The 21,986-nt window shown below is 39.4% G+C and overlaps 1 protein-coding gene across 4 annotated transcripts; it reads right to left on the bottom strand.

Moving 5' to 3' along the window:
* Window positions 1–1,767: 1,767 nt before the first annotated feature.
* On the bottom strand, window positions 1,768–21,386 carry RPL34 (ribosomal protein L34). 4 transcript variants are annotated; one of them, XM_053564105.1, is made up of 6 exons: window positions 21,154–21,350; window positions 19,898–19,971; window positions 19,711–19,810; window positions 19,379–19,482; window positions 2,229–2,266; window positions 1,768–1,814 (listed from the first exon to the last, which is right to left on the bottom strand). In XM_053564105.1, exons 2-6 carry the CDS (start codon window positions 19,960–19,962, stop codon window positions 1,783–1,785), a joined length of 339 nt encoding a protein of 112 aa, XP_053420080.1. In that variant the 5' UTR covers window positions 19,963–19,971; window positions 21,154–21,350; the 3' UTR covers window positions 1,768–1,782. The 4 variants fall into 4 exon arrangements, with proteins under 4 accessions (XP_053420080.1, XP_053419943.1, XP_053419864.1 ...); XM_053563968.1 differs by lacking the exons at window positions 1,768–1,814; window positions 2,229–2,266; window positions 21,154–21,350 and adding exons at window positions 16,961–17,078; window positions 21,357–21,386; XM_053563889.1 differs by lacking the exons at window positions 1,768–1,814; window positions 2,229–2,266 and adding an exon at window positions 16,961–17,078.
* Between the last annotated feature and the right edge of the window lie 600 nt (window positions 21,387–21,986).

Raw genomic sequence — 21,986 nt, 5'->3', positions numbered from 1 at the left:
GGGTGTGCACCTATTGTCCCAGCTAGTTGGAAGGCTAAGGCAGGAGGGTTGCTTGAGCCCAGGAATTTGAGGTTACATTGACCTATGACACCACCAAAGTACATGCCTAATGTAAAATTAATTGATTAATTCAAATAATGGAGATGCATATAGAAGAACTTTCCTCTCATCACCATTCTCATTTCAGTTCTGGAAAATACAATTGAAATAAATATACTCAGCAGATGGAAGAATCCTTACTTTGGTTTCTCCAGGGCTCTTGTGGTTGGAAAGAGTAAGTATAACCAGCAGAAGTGCTCTTACCTGTGGAAGCAAAAAATCTAAAATAATGCAGAGATTGATGCACCATCAAGGACTTTACAGATGCCTAATGGTGATTTCTACCACCTTCTACTCAATTAGTCAATTTGGCCCCTGTAAAAGAAAGATAGATCTGGAGAACAGTGGATTATTGTAAACTCAATCATGTGGCAACTCCAATTGCAGCTTCTGTTCCACTTGTGGTTTTGGTGCTGAAGCACATCCCTTGGCACCCGTTAGGTAGCTGTTAATCTGGCAAATGGCTTTTTTAGTTATACTGGTTGGTAAAGACCATAGAAGACATTTGCCTTTCACTGGCAGAGTCAGCAATATACCTTCACAGTCCTATTTCAACACTGTATCAATTCTCCCTATGTCATAATTGGATTTGCAGGGACTTTAATTGTCTTCTCATTCACAGGATATCACACTGTGCTATTGCATTTATGATATGTTTATTAGAGCTACTGATTCAAGTAGCAACTACACTAGACACATTGGTTGGACATATGCATGCTAGAGACTGGAAAATAAGCCCAATAAAATGAAGGTGTTCCTCAGTGAAATTTCCAAGGATCCACGGATCTGTAACACCTAAGACATTGCTTCCAAGGTGAAAGATAGTTGCTGCTTCTGACATGACCTTCCATCAAGAAAAACACACAATGCTTAGCATACCACTTAGGGTTTTCTACAACTCATTCATACTATTCCAACTCAGTAATCCAATAAGCTGCTAGCATTGATTAGAACTTCAAAGACTCTTCAATGGCAAACTCCTCTGCCACTTGAGGTGTATGACTCAGCAGATCCAATATTACTTGTAATATTGTGGCAGATAGGGATGCTCTATGGAGCTTTTGACAGATGCCTATAAATAAATCATAGCACAGAGCCCTAGGGCTTTAGAGAAAACCTATGCTATCTTCCACAGAGAAATAATCTCCATAATTTCCACTGAAATCGTTGCTGAACTTTAGTAGAGATCAAGTTTTTGCCTTTGGACAATAAGTTGTCATGAAATTTGAATTACCCATCACCATTGCTTCATCTATCATCCAATAAACGTGGGTGTCCACAGCAGCATTCCTTCATCAAATCAAAGTGTTATGCATAAGATTGAGTTCAAGCAGGTCTTGAAGGTACAAGTTAAGCTGTATGACAAATAGTCCAAATGCATGTGGCCCACAGTCCTGCTGCATTGCTTCTTGTTTCCAACTTAATATTTATGGCATTATAGAGAATGCCCTATGAGTAGTGACGAAGAAGAAAAACTGGAGGCTTGTTTCATGGTATGTTGGCACTACCTGAAAATAGATTGCTTTGCACTACAGCTTCACTTTGGGAGGGAAGAAAAGGGAGAAAGTGGGATTGAAGAAAAGTTATGAGGGAAAATTCTCCCACTGGGTAGAACTTTCACAATACCTGGCTATTTATTTTTCCTGGAAGGAGTGATGGCAAGAGTTGCAGGTCGACAGTGATTCATGGGCAGTGGCTAAACATTTGGCTGGATGCTGGGGAAACAAGAAAAAGCACAATTGGGAAAATGATTGAGGAGACATGGAAGAGAGTTGTATGGCTAGATCTTTCTGATTAGGTGCAAAGTGTAAAGATATTTGTGCCCTAAGTGGATGTTTACCAAATAGCAACCACTAAGAGGAGGATCTTCAAAATCATGTGGATAAGAACCAAGTTACTGGCTTTGGGCAGTTAGTTCCCAGGATACCTTAACTACCCATCACCACTTTGGCACTGTCTGATCTGTTATCCAATAAATGTGGGTGTCCATGGCAGCATGCCTTCATCAAATCACTCATGTGGACGTCAGGCAGCCACTTTTCCTATCCATTTCTGTCCTTTCCCGATGGGCCCACAGATGAAGTGGTCATGGAAGGAGGTATGGAAGTTAGGTATGGTCTCTTACTCACCAAGGCTGATTTGGGTAGGCCAGTGCTGAATGTCCAACCTGCCAACAATAGAAACCAACAAGGAGTCCACAATATGGGACCATTCTTCAGAAGGATGAGCCAGCCACCTGGTGGCAAGTTAAATACATAGGACCATGGCCAGAAGGCACTTGGCTCTCATTGAAACAGACATACTAAAAAAAAAAAAAAAAAAAAGACATACTAGATACAAATTTTCCTTCCTTACCTACAATGCTCCTATCAAAATCACTATTCTGTGGACCTGTTTGATGCCATATTCATCATCATGGTATACCACATGGCATTGCTTCTGGCCAAAGAATTCTTTTGACAGCAAATAAATTGTGAAAACTGGTTCATGTTCAGAGAATTCAGTGATCTTGGTATAAGTCCCATTATCTTGAAGCAACTATGTGGGATGGTGGAATGGCCTTTTGATGGCAACATGTTCAGGAGCAGGACAATGTCTTCCAAGAGCCATTGTGTGCTGTAAATGGTATTTAACTTCTCAGTATTTGAGTTACCTGATATCAGACAAGGACTATGACTCATTTTAAGAGTTTACTTCCTCTTTGGGGGAGAGAGTACTTTTCAGTTGTATTGAGGATAGTTGCATTATGTTGGGTGCAATCATGATATTCTTATTTTCTTCAATTTAAAAGTAAGTTGAATATGATTCCAAAAGGTTTCTTTATTAACTCCTTATTTTCTGTCATAAGAATTCTTTGGCCAGAAGTAATGCTGTGTGGTATACCATGATGATGATGATAGCACCAAGATGCTGCTTCATAGCTGCTTCATGCTTGCACCCAATATAATGCAACTATTCTTGCATTATGCCAAGAATAATTGGCATAATGGATGCCAAGTACAGAAGGTATCAACTGTGGTGGATTTGTATTGTGTCAATCAGCTAAACTGGAATTACATTTCAGAGAATGCCTTCACTGCGTAGTTCTGAATTAGTATAGGCTATAAGAGACATTATTATCTGTAAGAAAATTATTGATCAAACTAGTGAAATAAATTTCCACTTGATCTTCAGTTACTTCTGAAAGATTAAAAATACCCAATTAAAAATAGCGAACTAATTAAATGAATTGTAAAGCATCCATATAGTGAATTATTATACAATCATTAAAAAGGACATTGTAGAATTTTACTTTCTGGAGTGAGTAGATGTTCACAATAGCCTTAAAATTGAAGCCCTCACATTGCACATATGCCGTCAAGGGCAGAGCTGAGAATTGCTTTGAGAGACCTGAGGAAGCCGTGAATTCATTCTCACAAGTAGGACAAGCAGCCTTATATTTGAGCTGGGGCATTGATGGAGGAGCTGGATTCCTTAACAGTTTGGAAAAGGCTTTCTAGATCTTGGCAGCAGCCTGAGCAAAGGCAGAGGGATGGGGAGTCCAAAAGGTGATGGAAAAATGACTGGATGACAGAAGAGTTAAGTGTGAAAGAAAAATCGTTGAACAGCTGTGACCTGAACAGGAAGAATGAAGCCTGACTGGGGAGGGAGGTCAATGCTATGTGTTTAGATTTCATCATGTAGAGCCAGGCTTGGTGGCTCACGCCTGTAATCCCAGCATTTGTGAAGCCGAGGCAGGTGGATTGCCTGAGCTCACAGGTTCAAGGCCAGCCTGAGCAAGAGCAAGACTTCATCTCTAAAAACAGCCGGGTGTTGTGGCGGGCACCTGTAGTCCCAGCTACCAAGGAGGCTGAGGCAAGAGAATTGCTTGAGCCCAGGAGTTTGAGGTTGCTGTGAGCTGTGACACCACGGCAGTCTACCAAGGGTGACATAGTGAGACTCTGCCTCAAACAAAAAAAAAAAGTTCATCATGTAGGCCATAAAGAAGCATCCAAGGATTTTTTAAAATTGAAAAGATTGGCTGTGTGTTTCCAAGACCAAAGGGAATAACAAAAAATCTTGAGGCAAGAGACCTTTTAGGACCTTAATGAGGAGTTCAGATGAGGGACAGAGAGGGCCTGGGACAGACTGGGAATGAGGGGAGGGAGGAAGGGTGAGGGAAAAACTATGAAAGATCCTTTTTTGTAAATAGAGATAGTAGGACCACAAAATGGATGTGGGGCTTGGACACCCGGGGAAGGGAGGAGGCTGACAAAAGCAAACTGCATAATGATGGCTCCAGGCAACTCTGCAGCTGTGTCAAAGGCTGGACCAGAGGAGAAAGTTTTTCCAGGAACCAGAGGAGGAGAATGGGAAAGTGCTGGATAGCACAGTCTGAGGTCAGAGCGGAGCTACTATACCTCAGGAATTCAGATTATATGTGCACCCACCTACTACATATCACATGCCCCACACGAGGCCTCTCAGCAGGGCAAGCAAGAAGAGGGAGGCACAGGTTCAGCCATCTGCCTGATGAGAACTGTTTTCCCAGAAGGACCCTTCCCAGGGGCCCTTGGTGGAGTGAGAAGACAGCCTCTGCAGAGCAGGAAAGAGGCCAGGGGTAGAGAGGCCGGCATCTGCAGCATCTGGGGGATAGCGATTACAATGGATCACTTGCCTAACCAAGGATGGGATGGAGCAGGGAGGGGCTTTGTTATTGATGTTTTGGAAGCATCATAGACTTTTTTTGCAAAGCTGATTTTTAAAAAAAGCTATGAACTCTCTTCCTAGAAAAATGTCCACACATACCCATCAAATGTAGTGTATAATTATAGAAAGCTCACAGAATAGGGCGGTGCCTGTGGCTCAGTGGGTAGCGGGCCAGCCCCATATACCGAGGGTGGCAGGTTCGAACCCAGCCCTGGCCAAACTGCAACAAAAAAATAGCCGGGCATTGTGGTGAGCGCCTGTAGTCTCAGCTACTCCGGAGGCTGAGGTGAGAGAATTGCCTAGGCCCGACAGCTGGAGGTTGCTGTGAGCTGTGGAGCTTGTGATGGCACAGCACTCTACCGAGGGTGACATAATGAGACTCTGTCTCAAAAAAAAAGCTCACAAAATAAAATTAAAAGAGAGGGAAGAGAGCTGACTGGGATGCCTGGGGAATTACCCACATTATTAGGAGGATACTATAAAGTAAACACAGCAAGATCAAAGGAGCAGAAGAGCTGAGGGAGCAGGAGCAGAGAAGCCTCAGATGGGGAAGTTCCTAACAAGTCAGATAGAGTGCAACTGATGGAAGTCATTGGGTTTGACAGTTGGTCACTGGTGACTTTTGGCCAGTGAGTACGTCAAGCACACAGTGTTATAATGATTTAATTACCGAGCACGTTGCCTGGATCATGGTATCATGATAAATGCTTATACATTTGTGGTGAATTCATCCATGGAGATTAAGCAGTGTGTTGGCAAAAGAAGCCAGATTACAGAGGGAAGAAAAAATGATGGGAATTTAAAAAATAATGGGAGGCAGTGATTTATCCACCCAACACAGCTGGGTGTGAGAGAGCTGAGGTGGAAGGGAGAGAGGTTTCTAAGGATGGTGAGACTTGAGCACGTTTGTATAAGAGGAAGGAAGAAAACTGTGGAGAAAAAGGACCAAAGATGTCAGAGGGAGGGGAAGGGGTTAAGTGACAACAAAATTAGGACCATGACAGGAGAGCAGTGGGATAGAGCTCAATAGGGGTAAAGTTCACCTTGGAAAAAATTGAAGCCATCTTCTAAAGAAAAGACAGAGAAAGGGAGATTAGAGGTAGAAAGCAACCAACACTCAGCGTCTACCAGGCACAGGAGTTGTACTAGGCTGCCTTAGCAAGTCCATCAGATAATTCTTTGGACTAGGCATTACTGATTTCACTTTTTAAAAATTTCAGATTAATGTGGGGGTACAAACAGATTCCATAGTTTGCATCTGTAAGGTTAAAGTCTGATTTGTAGGTGTGTCCTACACGCAGGTAGTGTGCGATATACCTGTGCAACGTACCTGTTGGGTAGGAATTTACCCAACCTCCATCCCTCTCCCCCTATTGATTTCATTTTTTAGATAAGGAAACTAGGCTCATAGAGATTGGGCAACATGCTCAAGTTGACACAGCCAGAAAGTGGTAGAGCCATGGCCTGCTGACTCCAAAGCTCATGCATTTGGGTATGTTAAAATTTGGGGGTGCCAAAGAGGAAAAGGAAGTTCTATAAGTTCCTATCTGATACTTTCTATTTTTCAGCCATTAGAAGGTCATTGGGGCTCAGCACCCACAGCACAGTGGTTACAGCGCCACACAGAGGGTGGTGGGTTCAAACCTGGCCTGGAGCCGGCTAAAGAACAATGACAACTGCAACCAAAAAAATAGCTGAGTGTTGTGGAGGGTGCCTGTAGCCCCAGCTACTTGGGAGGCTAAGGCAAGAGAATCACTTAAGCCCAAGAGTTGGAGGTTCTGTGAGCTGTAACGCCACAGCACTCTACTGAGAGTAACATAGTGAAACTCTCTCTCTCAAAAAAAAAAAAAAAAGGCCACTGGGAGTGAATGTTGGATTAGGGAGAGGGGTAAAGACTCCAGGAAGCCACTGTGAACACTGGATTACTGTGTAGCATTAGGGATCCAGATTAAAACACATAGAAATTAATTTTTTTTTAGAAATTAAAAATTTTTAAAGAAAAATTATTGTAAAAATTAAAAAAAAGAAAAATTATTGAAGATCTACACATTTTTTTACTTTGCTTGCAAATCTAGTACAGTTCAACTAAGTAACAGTATGTTTTTCTGACAGCTGCTAGTGTGTAATTCCTTTCTGTGGCCACAGCAGGGCAGGAGTTCTCTTTTATAGGAATCACAACCCTGTATAATTTTATTCTTCCAAAATGTATTCTTGATTCCTTGAGATTTACAAACTATATCTGCAAGCATAATGAAAAGGCAAACTTATTTAAGAGACACTCGCCTCAATCAGATAAGTGCAACTAAACATTACACAAATGGAAAAGGCTGCTTCCCAGCATTCGAGCATCTTTAAAATGCAAATGATTTATTCTTTCAATGATGAAAGAAGTATTTTGTGAAAGCATCATTTTCAGATGAATAAAATATCAAACCCAGGGTATTTTTTTGTATCTAGTTGCCTTCAAAATCATATAGATTTGCAAAGTTTTAAAAAAGTATATTTGGCAAGTTTTGGTAGTTGAATTTTTAAAAAATAATTTCCAATTAAGCTTTTAAAAGTATACTTAGTAGATTTCATTTTTCAATTCAGAAATTTATAAGGAATAAATAACAAAAATGGCCTGCAACACATGGAAAATGCAGGTGATTCTTGTTTTTAAAAAAACAAGATGACATGTTCCGAGTCCTAAAAGAGAACAAAGGATAAAAGAAATGAAAAGCAAACACTACCTTCCCCTTATCATCTTCTCCTCTTCCTTAGTCCTTATCCCTGAAAGTAACCACTATTAATAGATTTTTGCAATTGAAGAATATTTTTCCAAGGAATGTGTTATTTACCTCAAGATTAGGAATAGCATTTAAACAACAGACTTACATCTCTTCAAAAGAATTTGAGCCAGAACCCAGGTTGTAATTTGATTGTACATGTGAAATGTGACAATGGCCTTAGAAGCAAGGACCTGTGTAAATGACCAGCCACACCACCACCAACTCCCCCTGACACATTTCAGAGGGAATAAGAAATCAAAGTGCCTTCTCACCTCCCAGAATGATCTTTCCAGAGATAAAGTATTTGGGGTATGTTTAAGCAGCAGCTGCTTCTGTTGTCTGCCAGAAGCCAGACAAAAAAGATGCCTGTCTCTAGGGCTGTCAGTTTAGAGCTTTGATACACACTGAGGTCAATTGAACAAAACAAAACAAAAACATTCTAGCTCAGAAATGACAAGGAATTTACTCATACTTGCACACATTGAAAAGTATGTTTTTTGTATATGCCGAATAAAATATCTAACGTTTAAAGAATGTTGTAAAAGATTTCCGTATGCACATTATATCAAAGTACTTTTCTCCAAGTTCAGTTGAAAGGAAATACCCAGAGCATTAGGCCCATCAGAAATGATGACTCCAGTTGTGGTTTTCAGATGCCCTAACACACTTCTGCCCAGAACTAATCAAATACATCTTGGCACTTTCAGCCCCTGTTATGTGTGTAATTCCTTACAAAGAGAAAAAAACAAAATGTGGGGGTAAACCATGACATAGGAGGCTATCAGTTGACTTTTTGGTTTATTTCCAATATTATAGTTTCTCTTTAATCATTCAGAATGAGGAGACTCCAGTCTGACCCTCTTGGTGCACGCTGTTTCTCTGTAAGTATGTAAGAAGGGGTTCTTTTACTAGAAGCAGGAAAGAGAGCTGAACTGAGAACTCCACAACAGACTGTGCACCCTGTGGTGTGGACAACACTGGGTATTTCAGCAACCACCAGAACCTCTGCAGTTGTGACTATTCATCTTCATTTTGTATAGGTGAAGTGACTAAGACATACAGAAGGTAGGAGAATTGCTCACAGTCATATAATTGGTTCATAGTAGACCTATGACTTAACCCCATATTTGCCTAACACCAAATAATATGTATTTTCTACCCTATCTTTGTGAAAAGGCAATTCAAGTCCTATCTTGGTGAGAATCAGCTAGGAGATCTGTTAAAATTCAGGTTCTTAGCTTGACCTGCTGAGATTCTGATGTACGTCTGAATTCAGATGGAGTCTAAATTTCTGTTATTCATTTTTGAGACACGGTCTTGCTCTGTCACCCAGACTAGAGCACAGAGGCATCATCATAGTTCACTGCAACCTCAAATTCCTGGGCTCAAGTAGATCCTCCTGCCTCAGCCTCTCAAGTAGCTGGGACTACAGGAATGTGCCACCACACATGGGTAAGTTTTAAAATTTTTTGTAGAGATGAGGTCTTGCAGTTGCCCAGGCTAGTTTTGAAGCCCTGGCCTCAAGGGATCTTCCTACCTCGTTATCCCAAAGTGCGAGGATTACAGGTATGAGCCACTGAGCCTGCCCACAAATCTGAATTTTAACAAGCTCACCCAGAAGAGTCCAAAGTGAATTTAGGTATGAGAACCACTGACTCTGTTGTCAAGCTCAGGTTTTTGAAATATAAAAGGAAATTTCAGCTGTAAACCTCATCTGAGCTTCTGATGACAATTTTTAAAGGCACAGCAACCCCAGTGTTAGTTTTGTATTCATGTTGAATAGGATGATCCTTGACTCAGAACAGATTGAGTTACCAGTTTCACCTGCTTGAAATTCCTTTAGCAGAAGTCAGTCTTTCAACCCCTATCAGGAATCATAAAACTAAAAATGTAAATACTCCTGGAGGGAACACACTGACTCATATTCTCACAATGGCTCACAGCAGATGTATTGTGAGATTAGTTTTTAAAGAGAGATGTAAAGGAAACTATCACATTTATTAATTACCTAATAGGTGGCAGGCACACTTAATCCTTGCACGTGTAACAATCTTGGTAGATAGGAATTTTGATTCCCCTTTCAGGGGTTCATAAAATAGACTCAGAGAATTTAAGTAACTTTTCAAGGTCATGTAATGACTGAACAGTGGAGGGCATACTTTGTCCACTGTACCAAGACCCGTACCTGTGTGTGGAAAGAGGGTGTAAGGAAGGTGGGTTGGGGAGTGGGGAGACTGTGTAATCTAGAAATTCCCCTCAGGTCAGCACCAGCAGTGTCTGGTATTCATGCTGTGCACACTTAATGTTTGTTAAATGAATTACCATGAATTCTTCAAGCCAGTAAAAGAAACTTTCTAAATGCTAATGGAATTAAAACCCTTTGATGTCTCCCAGTTGCCCACAGTAGTGGTTCTCACACTTGTTCAGAAAGCAAAACATTTAGAAATCAAGGTGCTCTTGCCACATGATAGATTTATATATTATACTACAAATTAATTTGCTGTTAATCAGATTTTGTACAAACACTATCCAGCACCAAAAATGTTAAGAAAAAAAGGTAAATCAGCAAATTCACCCAATTATATTTTTTCTTAAAATGCCTTGCAGAAGATCAAAGTTTTATGGACTTTTTTCCCCCTAAAATGTTACTTTTGTCCAGGTAATATTCAGGAGAAAAATATAACTTCCCCTGACTTTACATAGTGGTTACGTCCTGGAGATTTCAGTATTTATTAAAACATATGAAAAGTACTTTGTGTGCTTACATTTAAGTGGAGTTTACCAAGGCTTGGATAATAACAAATAGGTTTTCCACTTACATGAGTGGATTTTGGGTAGTCATGTAAGACTCAACAATTTGTTGAAAACTGACCTACATGTGACAGAATATCTAACATCAGTGGCCCAAGAAATTTCCCAAAAGCCTCATAGGTTCTGCCCAGGCTTGAATCATGTATTTAAATTAATCTACCAAGAGTTATAATCGGCTTAACTAAACAGTGAGACTGTGAGCTCCTGGACGGCACTGGGATCATCTTCACCATCACAGCCCCGTCCAGTGACTGAAGCATGGTCCAATCCATCAGCAGGACAATAAAATGAATGAATGAATCCAGGAATGTAAGACTTTGGAGATCACTAATCCAATCTCCCAGAGCAGGTAAGTGACTTAACGCAGATAACAGAAGTGTTAATAGTTAGTGGCAGAATCAATACTATAGTCCAGGCCTTTGAAGGACTATTATAGCACAACCCTATTTCCTCCCTAAATCCACAGCAAGAATCTTCAAATTGAGGTATTCCATGCCCTTGGGGTACCTTCCGTCTCCAGTTACAAGAAGACATTTCAAGGGATACTAGAACATTGCAATTTTTTGGGGGGTAAGGTGGGGGCACAGTCTCACTTTATCACCCTCGGTAAGGTGCCCTACATAGTGTCAGAGCTCACAGCAACTTCAAACTCTTGAGCTTACCCCTCTGAGTGGCTGGGACTACAAGCACCTACCACAACTTCCAATCATTTTTTTTTTTTTAGAGACAGGGTCTTGCTCTTGCTCAGGCTGGTTGGAACTCCTGAGCTCAAGTAAATCTACCCACCTCTGCCTCCCTGAGTGCTAGGATTACAGGTGTGGGCCACCACGCCTGGCCAATGAGAAGTTTTAGATGAAAATCTAAAAATGTGTATGGGTCTACATAGCTTTTTAAAATCCTTTAAGAGGAAAAAGAAGTATTTAAAGATTTCACTTTAAATATTTTCCTATGTAACAAACCTCCTTAAATTTTAGTGGGACTAAAAAAACAGCCATTTTATTTTTTTCCCACCATCCACTGGGCTGATTAGACTTAACAATGCAGTTTTCTCCTGGTCTTACTTGAGGTCTCTCATGCAGTTGCAGATGTAGTCACATGGCAGCTGTGACTGGAAGCAGGATCATCTGGAGCAGGGTCCACAAACAATGACCTAAGGGCCAAATCTAACAGGACATCAGTTGTAAATAAAGCTTTATTGGAACACAGTCATGCCCACTGATTTATGTATTGCCTACTATGGAAGAGAGCATATGGCCTGCACCATCTTTATATGACTTACACTAAAGATGTAATAAACACTTGAATTTTCCCCAAGACTATTTGTTCTTTAGGCATGTCAAGCTTTGTGATCTTATTGCCAACCCTAGAAAGATGGGAAGGCAAAGCCTTCAGCTATTTGCCTGGGCCAAGGAATATAGAAGCTGACTGAATGAGGGGCTATTCAGTCAATAAATTCAATCTTTTTCTTCCTTAGTAGAAAGTTGGTGCCTAAATTATCAAAGGAACTCCGTAATTTAAATATTCCCCAATGTGGAGGAGTTTCTCTGCTCCTAACAAAAATAAGCAGTTTAGGAAAGCTTTTCTTTTTTTTACTTTTGAGACAGGGTCTTCGTTTGTCACCCTTGGTAGAGTGCTATGGCATCCTTGCTCACAGCAACCTCAAACTCTTGGGCTTAATTGATTCTCTTGCCTCAGCTTCCCCAAGTAGCTGGACTACAAGTGCCCGCCACAACACCCAGCTATTTTTTAGAGATGTAGTCTTGCTCTGCCCCAGGCTGGTCTTGAACCTGTGAGCTCAGTCAGTCTACCCATCTCGGCCTCCCATGCTAGGATTATACTGGTCTCCCTTAGGATGGAAAGTGGCATAGATCTGGCCCTGGTGCCATGTAGATGTGTTAGTTAAATCTATGTGCCAAAAAGGATGTTCCTTCTTAGTGATTAGCAATTTGTTCCACATTTCAGATTACAGAGTTCTCAATATTGAGAGTGAATTGGATTGCACGAATTCACTTTATTTACTTCAATTTTTTGAAAAGAGGAAGACTATCACCATCTTGCTTAGGCTGGCCTCAAACTCCTGGCCTCCCGTAGCTGGGACTATATAGGTCAATGCTGTTGGTTGCTATTGCTTGTTCCTACATCTGGAATGTTCTCCCTTACTGCAATCCAGTTAACACCTACTTAACCTTGCTAAGCTTAACCATCACTTCCTCAGAAAAGCCTACCTTACCGCCCCAAGAGGTTCTCTCAACAGTTTCACAATACCATGGAGTTTCCATTCATATCCCAGTGTGTGTAATTACAAATATGTTTACATGTTTCTCATTTAATATTCTCTGTCCTATTTACCATGAGGCAAGGGAAGAGTCTAGTCTGTTTGGCTTTGACTATTCTATTAGTATCTATCTAGCAGGACAGTTTCTGGCACATGGTATTTTCTTATATTCTTTGAGGGAACAAATTAAAGCTAAAACAAATTATAAAATAACGTAAGTGTATGGCAAAAATACCTATACAGGGTGGGCATAAAGTTCATGTACAATTTAAAATACTGTGCAATTTTAACTTTATGGCCCACCCAGTATAATCAAGTTAAAAATTATTAAATACCTAATATTTAGAAAGTATCTTTTGATTCAGAATTATGGATCTTACGCTTCAAATTAGAAAGTTCTTTTGACTGAATGTTTGTGTCCCCCCCAAAATGTATACTGAATCTTAAACCCCAATGGGATGGTATTAAGCGGTGGGTACTTAGGTCTTGAGGTGGGAGGCTTCATGATAAGACCAGTGCCCTTGTAAGAAGGGAAACAAGATAATGATCTGTCGAATGAAGATACTGCAAAGAGATGGCCATCGTGATTCCAGACATAGAATCTCCTGGCACCTTGATCTTGGACTCTGAGCTTCCAGATGTGTGAGAAGTAATTGTTGTTTAAGCCAGTCTACGATAATTTGTTACAGCGGACTACACTAAGAAATGAAACTGATGGTGTTAACTTTACTCTTCCTGGTTTAGAAAACGGTGTTTATCACATCTAGCTTTCCTTCCTTAAAGAGATGACACTTTTGCCTTTGCAAGATTTTTAATCTTTCCCTATTCTACATTCACACAGAACTGGATGCAATAAGGGTTCATTTTGGATTTCATAAAATCAAATCCCAGGATACTTACAGAATCAAAGTGTTAATAAGCATCTATAAGAAAAAAATTTAAGTGCAAGTCATTATCAAATATGTACCATCAGAGCTTCTGGTACCAACAGCATCATATGCAAATTGTGATAATAGATGGTAACGTCAGTGGCATTACGGTAATATTTAACCTCTAACTCCCTGGCGTGAGCTGGAGGTTGGGGGGTGGGGTGGGTTTTGTAGCAATTTCCCAGGTGTAAATGCTCTTACAATTTCAAGGCACAAGACAGTTGCTGAATGCATAGCTGGAGAGGCAAATGACATGACGGGCTCTCACAAGCTGAGATGTGGTAGTAACTCCAGCATACCAATTGTTCTACTTTTAACATCTAATTACAGAATACTTATCAGAAATAATCTACCTTAGAGAAAAATGTTAATATTCAGATCTGCTTTGCCATTTTATTCCACAAGGACTACATGATACTGATTGATAAAAAAATGCACTGTTTGCAGTTAAAGTTGGACATGGCCCAGACTATCAAAATTTGGGGAACCCAGGCTCTTCTTAATTGTTAGGGTAAAGTTTTTATGTCATAAGGCTGCTGAAAACAAACTTGATTTGCTTATCCAAACATATGGCGATTTCTGCTTTTAAGGCAAAAGACCCCCTCAATCTTCTAATAAAATTTATAAGCAATTCAATAGAGGGAGAAATACTAGACTTTACAAAGAAAACCACTGACTATATTCACATGTCTTTTTAGGAACCTGTCAAGAATACTTTGTCACACACAGAGAACTGGATTCAGTCAAAGCTTTTTTTTTTCCCCAAAATCAAAACCCCAAAGAGTTACAGAATTCATTTTGGTCACTTGGATAGAGTTGGCACTACATTCACATTAAACAATGTTCTTCAATTTTCTAAGTATTGTATTTTAATACCAGCTTGTGGATTTTAAAAAGTAATCAACATAAATGAAACATTCAGGTATAAAGATGTTTACAAGTTTGTCCAGTAGACAAAAACTGGAAATAGCCCAAATGTTCAAAAGGAATATTTAAATAACACATGGATTTGATGGCAACATGCAGCTATTAAGATAATCCTTCTTTTTTTTTTTTTTTGCGAAGATAATCTTTCAAAAGAAACATAATCACAGTGGTTATGAGGAAAGAGTTAAAAATTTACATATGTAATATGCTCCTGATTTTGACTTAAAATGTCTATCTTATGCCTATAAAACAAAATGGGAGGAAAAATATCCAACTATTAAAAATTATCTTAGTGAAATTAAACATTTTTCTTCATTCTATTTTTCCAAATTGTCTACGAATTAGACATTTAAAAACATTTTAAATTTAACATACAAGGAATTCTTTAAAAAGTACATACATTTCAATGCTTTAGCTTTCTCAAATTTAAAAACATTTTAAATTTAACATACAAGGAATTATTTAAAAAGTACATACATTTCAATGCTTTAGCTTTCTCAAATTTCTCAAAAGTTAATTAATTTCATATTTTGCTGAAACCTGATAGTTCCATTTGCAGCCCGTGTTCAGTCACATTGCTCTACCTAACCTGAGAGTAGAGGGAAAGGGTTAGGCTTCCTCCTCCACAGCCACTTTTGCAAAACTATGTCCTGAGCACTTCAAAAACTAGTTTACAGAGCAATACACAAAAAACCGAATTTATATTTTAAGGCACATTACCATCAGAATGTTACTAAAAAGTACCAATTTTTAGATTCTTATACCAAACACTACAGGATCACAAAACTCCTTGCAGTATTAAGCCTAAATCATGGAGAAATGTGACATTAATATGAAAGATCATGGTTTACCTGCCTAGTAACAAATGACCCCACGTGAACAGGGGCCTTCATCAGTACTTCCATTCGCAAGTGAAGAGCACTGAGAATACTTTGTCTCCCCAGGGGAAAGTGGCATGGGGTTTCTCTGGGGTAGTAAAGAAGTGTCATCACAAGTAGAGATGTACCTTTACTTAGGTATGTGTGGTTCGTTTAGCCATGTTAATACACAAGTCCCAAATAATAATAGTTTCTTTCTCAGGGTGGAGATTTTAACATAACAAAAAGCTTACTTAAGTTCATTTAGCCACTAAGTAGTTACAAAACTCATAAAGGCTATAAAACAAGTTGATTATTCAAGTTGGTTAAATTACTATTATCTCTAGAGAACTTTTTATCAACCCACCTTAGAATCCAAGGCTTTTCAACTATATTCCTATTTATACATCCCTTAATTCTCAACATTGCAATTAAATTAATCATTGTACAACAATCCTCGAGATTGGCAGATGTTTGGGGAAACCTAATGGATCTCCATTACCCGAGATTATGACAATAAGGGGTCCCAGCTATCATTTTGTTAAACCATTTACCTGGGTGCCCTGTTAAGACTTAAAATCACGAACATGCCATCTGCAAAATGGCAAAAAATGTGTCATAGAGTTGTTAGAAGGACTGGAGATGTGTTTAGTGTCTTGAGAAAAATCAGGTTGTCACTTGTCTTTGCCAAGATACTGTCAAGTACACCTCCAAGTATTGTGGCTAAAGGCAGTTTTCATCATAACTCACAGTAAACTCAAACTCCAGGGCTCAAGAGAACCTCTTGCCTTAGCCTCCTTAGTAGCTGGGACCACAGGACAGTTATTCTGTTTTTAATAGAAACAAGGTATCTTGTTACTAAGACCAACCCCTGAGTTCAAGCAATCCATCAGCCTCAGCCTCCCAGACTGTCAGGATTACAGGCATGAGCCAGAAGGATCCCTTGAACCAAGGAGTTGCTGTGAGCCAGGCTGATGCCACAGCACTTAGCCTGGGCAACACTGACTCAAAAAAGTAAAAAAAGGGGGACGTGAGGGGGGGAGTTGTCAAAATGGTATCACACAATTCTCCAAATATAATATTTTAATGTTCTGACCTAGATTATAAATCCAATGTAAATCAGACTTTGAATTTTACTACTCTTGACCTAAGCTTTTATATATATAGTAGCTAATAATTTGCTAAATAAGGAATTCTGAGCTCTCCAAGAGACCATTTTCAAACCGAACTGACCTAAAGAATAAAGTTTAAAGATGGCACAGAAAAGGATCCAAGTAACTTAAAGAGCAAGGTTTCGGTCCTATGAAAATTGATGATGTAAAGGAGACCTACAATAAAGATCAAAGTGGTATGAAAGAAAGGTTCAGATAAAAGGGCCAGTGTTTAAATACCCCATGTCTCAGCCTACAAAGGGAAAGAGATTTATGCTCCACAACAGTGGCTAGAGTTGCTATCAAAATACTCTATCATTAACCTACAATTGTTTCCCTTAGAAAAAATAAAATGGACTATAAACCACTGGGTCCCCAAATACCACAAAGAAACCAAATGTGCATACTAACAATTTACAACACAAAAAACCCCACACAGAAATCAGTCTCAATTTTTATTACTCAAAAAAACCCCTTCATTTTCTTATTTAGCTTTCTGACTCTGTGCTTGTGCCTTCAACACTTTCACAACGATTTTCTGCTCCTCAATAAGGAAAGCACGCTTGATCCTAGAAAGGAAGATATTAAAATGAACAGCCTTTAAAAAGTGAACTTTATATTTTAACACAGAGTAAGAAAAGTATCATAAAAGGACTAAGCGAAGCAATCAAGAGAACCCAGAAAAGTATGTGAAATGTGTAAAAATTACAGATTAAAATTTAAGAGTGAAAATTATATGGACAGACCCTTTCAGCCTAAGGTCTCCTTCTTGCACTGACATTTAGATTAAGGTAATTCTTTAATTCCATGTCTGTAAGACCTGCTCTCTTCATGAGTCAATCATCTCCACAGATTACTCTGCCACTTATGATAGCTTTAATTTCTTCACTAGGATCCAGGACATAAGGGTATTACTTAACTTAGCCTTAGACTATTTTAATCACATTTTCTAAAATTTCCAGTTAAAAAACAACACAGACAGGGCTATGTGCTGAGAGCTAAAATTAAGGAATAAAGGACTTTAGAACAAGAGGAACTTCATCAAGAGCAGATTCCAGAGCCTATTTGGGCCCAGAGCCTATCTGGGCTACCACACACACTACCTGTATCACCTTGGGCAACCTACCTTCTCTGTGGAAGAAGGTATAATAGCTTCACACCTATTTTCCAGGATTTTATGGGGGTTAAATTTAGAAGATTTTCTAGAGTTTGAACCCCAATTTTGAGAAGGAGTACATATTCCTGATTACTATCATTACCCTGTTGCGTAAGACCTAACAAAAACCAGGTACTCCTTAACAGTTAAATTCAAGTTACTTCCAGAAGTAAAGTACTCATCTTGTTTCCTCTGAAACCTGTACCACCCTGTTGTTACCCACAACTACTTCTGGTTATTTAATAACCTAGCCTCAAAACCCTGAGATTGCCAATTCCTTCAAATCTCTGATGCAATCAGATTAGAAATAAAACTAATGGCACCCTTAAAATTTCTCTAAATTTTCTTAAAGCAAAGACCACATGAAGACTTGCTCAGCATCATAGCTAATTTCTAGGCTATCCTATACATATAAATTCAAACACCCAGAAGCTAGAGCTTGAGAATTTGTATTTTTAATAAATGTGCCCATCTGATTATGTTCAGCGAAGTATAATATGCAAAAGCCAAACTCCTCTAGCTTGAGACTCACAATCCATTCATCTCCAACTGCTACTCTTCTACATCAATTAATTTGTGAAAACCAATCACCTAAGACACTTTTACATATCCAGTGGGGTTAAGATTAAAAATTTCAATACAACCTGGACCAAATCTCAGTACTACTCCTTATCAACTATGTGAACCTAAGCATAAGTCCTGGTTCCTTCACCAAAAAACTAGGGAATAGAAATTCTTTTTGGATAAATTTGTGATAAGAGTTTTATCATACAAATGCTAAGTAAATGTTGCCATCACAAAGTCCACTACCCCTCTTACCTATGCTACATCCAAAAAACCCAGCCCTCTACTTGAATACTCTACCCACTACCCAGCCTTCAGGTCTTATTTAAGTGCCATTTCCTCATTCTTCACAGAGAGAAAACGTATTTCCAAACATGCATGTTTTGTTGAACTAAATACACTGTCCACCCTGCAGCAGTTTCTGGTGCACACACAAGATTCCTTACTCTGTTAAAAATTCATCAATTTCCACAATTTAAAGAATTAAGTTAAAAATATCTTTTATCCTATAAGGCCCTTTATAATCTGGTTTTCCTACCTTTGTTGTCCATCAGCTTCTACAACCCTCTCCGCTCAAGCAGAGAATCTGTAAATTCCCACTGATTTAACAGCTTCTACTCTCCCATCTTCCTATATCCAAACCACTTAAACAAATTTCCTGACCTGCTTCCCTAACAAAACCAAGTTTCTTTCTTTTTTTTTTTGAGACACAGTCTTATTATGTTGCCCTCAGTAAAGTGCCGTGGTGTTACAGCTCACAGCAACCTCAAACTCTGGGGCTTAAGTGATTCTCTTGCATCAGCTTCCCAAGTAGCTGGGATACAAGTGCCTGTCCCAACGCCCGGCTATTTTTTTTATTGTTGTAGTTGTCATTGTTGTTTGGCAGGCGCCCTAGCCACTAAGCTACAGGCGCTGAGACAAAACCAAGTTTCGTATAATTTTTACATCTAGCATAAAGATGCCCCAAATTCTGACTATATTAATTTGATTATCATTTATTCATTTATACTACTTCAATGATCTGTAGATTCTATAATACACAACTTTGGCTTAAAATGAGTTGCTTTTTCATCCGTCTAATAGTTTATAGCATGATAGATGCACATACACATAGTCACTTAAGCAAGCCCATTAAAACATTTTACCTACCTGTCACGAACACATTTAGCACACATGGAACCACCATAGGCCCTGCTGACATGTTTTTTTGTTTTAGACAACCTCATAAGAACTTTAGGTCTCACAGCACGAACCTGCAATAAGGAAAATATTTAGTTTATTTTGCGATGTTTTAACAGAAACAGAAAATTTCATAGATTCTGATAGATACTAAGTGCAAATGGTAAACTAGGTAAAAGGGAAATGGCGCACTGACTCAGGGCATTTGCTGCATTTCTCTCACACTGGCTTAAAAGTAGGTCTATATTCTTGGAAGATTTGGATCATGGATGATGTTTGTTAACATCAAAAAGAACTCTTACCCCTCGAAGTCTGCCTGGGCACACGCCACATGCAGATTTTGGTGCTTTCCCAACCTTCTTGGTATAAAGGTAAACAATTCTGTTACCAGGGGTGCGGGACCTAGGAAGTGAAAATAGGCAACAGGTCAGCATTGTGTAAGGTAAATGAATAATGACAATATGTATTTTAAATTTTAGAAATACTTACAGCCTGGTTTTGTTAGAGGCTGTATTGTAGGAAAGCCTACGACGGTATGTCAACCGCTGCACCATTTTGAGTGCCTAAATTAAGAATGGAATAAAATCAAGTTGTTCCATTGTAAAAATAATCCAAACCTCAAAACAGCATCATGTAATCAATACAACATCCACATATACATTCTTATATAAACCCCTTATGTTGTCTTAAAAGATTCCACACTTTAACTTATATTTACAAGTGACTAAACATAAAAGGCAACCAATGTTAGTTTTCCTGATGTTAACCAAGTGTGAAAGTGTGACACTTTATTAAAACCGATTACCAGGCTCCTTACACAGTCTGATTTTGTTGGGAGTGGTGCCCAGATTAAATGCCACCACCCAGCAGTTTGGATAAACATGGCCTTACCCAAAGCACAACAACTGAGCTCTAAAGTTGAATCCTTACCTATGCTGCTTAGTGGGAATATACAGCACTGAAGTGGGATTTCTAACTTTTATATAGCTGTTATTAGGATTTTATTACAAAAGCTACCCAACACAACACAGTGCCTGCCACATCAGAGTTTTATGTTTTGCTCCAAAGTAGCATATGAGCCAAGGAAAAGTATCTTCTGATATGAGCTTTATTGGAACAACGCCTTTAGATTACCAGCTTTTACCCCCTATCAACTGGAAAAAATATTTGATAATGTTATTTAACAAATCGATCATACAGATACACATATAAGCAACTTCGATTTTAAGTGAACTACCCAAAGTAACATTAAACACAAACAAGATTTGAACCAATCTCATCTTTCTTTTCAAGCCTTGTAACCACTTCCTAACAGGATGCTTCCTAACAGAATTTTGTTACTTAAAAGAAAAAAACCTTCATTTGTCGTCACAAGCTTCTAACGTTGTATTAAAGAACTATCAGACATCAGAACTGAGATGTAAGGCCAACACGAGCGACCTAGGAAGTCACTATCCGGTTTGCCTATTCTAAAACCAAGACTCAAAACTCCTCCCAAACACATTTTTCTCTTCCTTGCCATGGGTCTTGAAAACTGATATCAACAGTGAAATCACGCCCCGAACTTGGCGGCCCCACGCCCTTCCAAACCCTGAGAACATCTACCAGCGTGGTATTAAAACGTGGGTGTAAGATGTGAAAATGTTCGGCGATTTTCTACTGTCAACCAGCCAGACTACATTTCTGTCTCCGAACGCTGCATTTTGAACGCGGCAAAGCCGGGGTGGTCAGCTCCGGCCACTCACGGTTTCGGAAGTGCAGTCAGGATCGATCGAGAGGTTTCCAAAGCTAAGAAAAGGAAACTTGCTCACCACCAATCTCCCTCCTGCTCTTTTTATCTCTACGCCAGCTCAAACAACCGTTCTGAGGGCTCTCGGCTCCTGCAAAATCTCAGATGGCAGCCGATTGTAAAAGGACTAGAAATGAGAAAAAAAATTACCGGCCATACCTCTAGACAGCGTCCCCGGAAGAGGAAAAAGAAAGAAATGGCAAGTTTAAAGGTCAAATGTGACTGCGCAGGACAGGAAGTTGCGTCAGAACCAGCGGCGTGGCTGAATGCGTGCCGCCATGCTGTACGAAAGTCTAAACGCACCGCCCCTCCGTGGGCAGTTAATGCAGGGCGCGGCACCCAAGTACTGAAAGCAACGTGCAGCCCCTTTGTGGGTGGAGCTGCAGTCTAGTGCTCCAGGGCAAGATTGAAAATCGTTGTAGAGTCAAACATAAATGACAGGGGAACTGCAAAAGGCAGAAATGGAGCAAAATAAACTTCTTTCCTTCTCATGGGCAATATGACACTTTAAGCCAGTTGATACTAGTGCCAGCTCTGGGGTTGGACCTGAGTTTAAATCCCAACTGTTGACACTTATCTTTAGGTGTCCTTCAAGGATCTTCTCTTTTATTTATTCAAAACACAAGCTTTACAAACAAATTGGGATTTTATTCCAGTATCTGCTAATTATTGGCTATGTTATTTTAGGCAAACCATTAAACCTATAAAAGGAAGATGGTTAGTAACTAAACTGTCATGTTATGCCATGATCAAAGGCACTATGAAGATAAAGCACTTAGTGCAGGGTCT

This window comes from Nycticebus coucang, chromosome 1 (assembly GCF_027406575.1).
Source record: "Nycticebus coucang isolate mNycCou1 chromosome 1, mNycCou1.pri, whole genome shotgun sequence".
In the NCBI taxonomy this organism is placed as follows: domain Eukaryota; kingdom Metazoa; phylum Chordata; class Mammalia; order Primates; family Lorisidae; genus Nycticebus; species Nycticebus coucang.
The sequence above is the reverse complement of the archived record's forward strand: the minus strand, read 5'-3'. Positions and strand labels throughout refer to the sequence as shown.

Excerpts from the sequence above, each read along its gene's own strand:
- RPL34 (XM_053563968.1), bottom strand. The coding sequence starts at position 19,962 with ATGGTGCAGCGGTTGACATACCGTCGTAGGCTTTCCTACAATACAGCC. Across the intron at positions 19,483-19,710 it reads GCCCAGGCAGACTTCGAGGG|GTTCGTGCTGTGAGACCTAA; the intron begins GTAAGAGTTCTT and ends TCCTTATTGCAG. Across the intron at positions 17,079-19,378 it reads GCTAAATGTGTTCGTGACAG|GATCAAGCGTGCTTTCCTTA; the intron begins GTAGGTAAAATG and ends CTTCCTTTCTAG.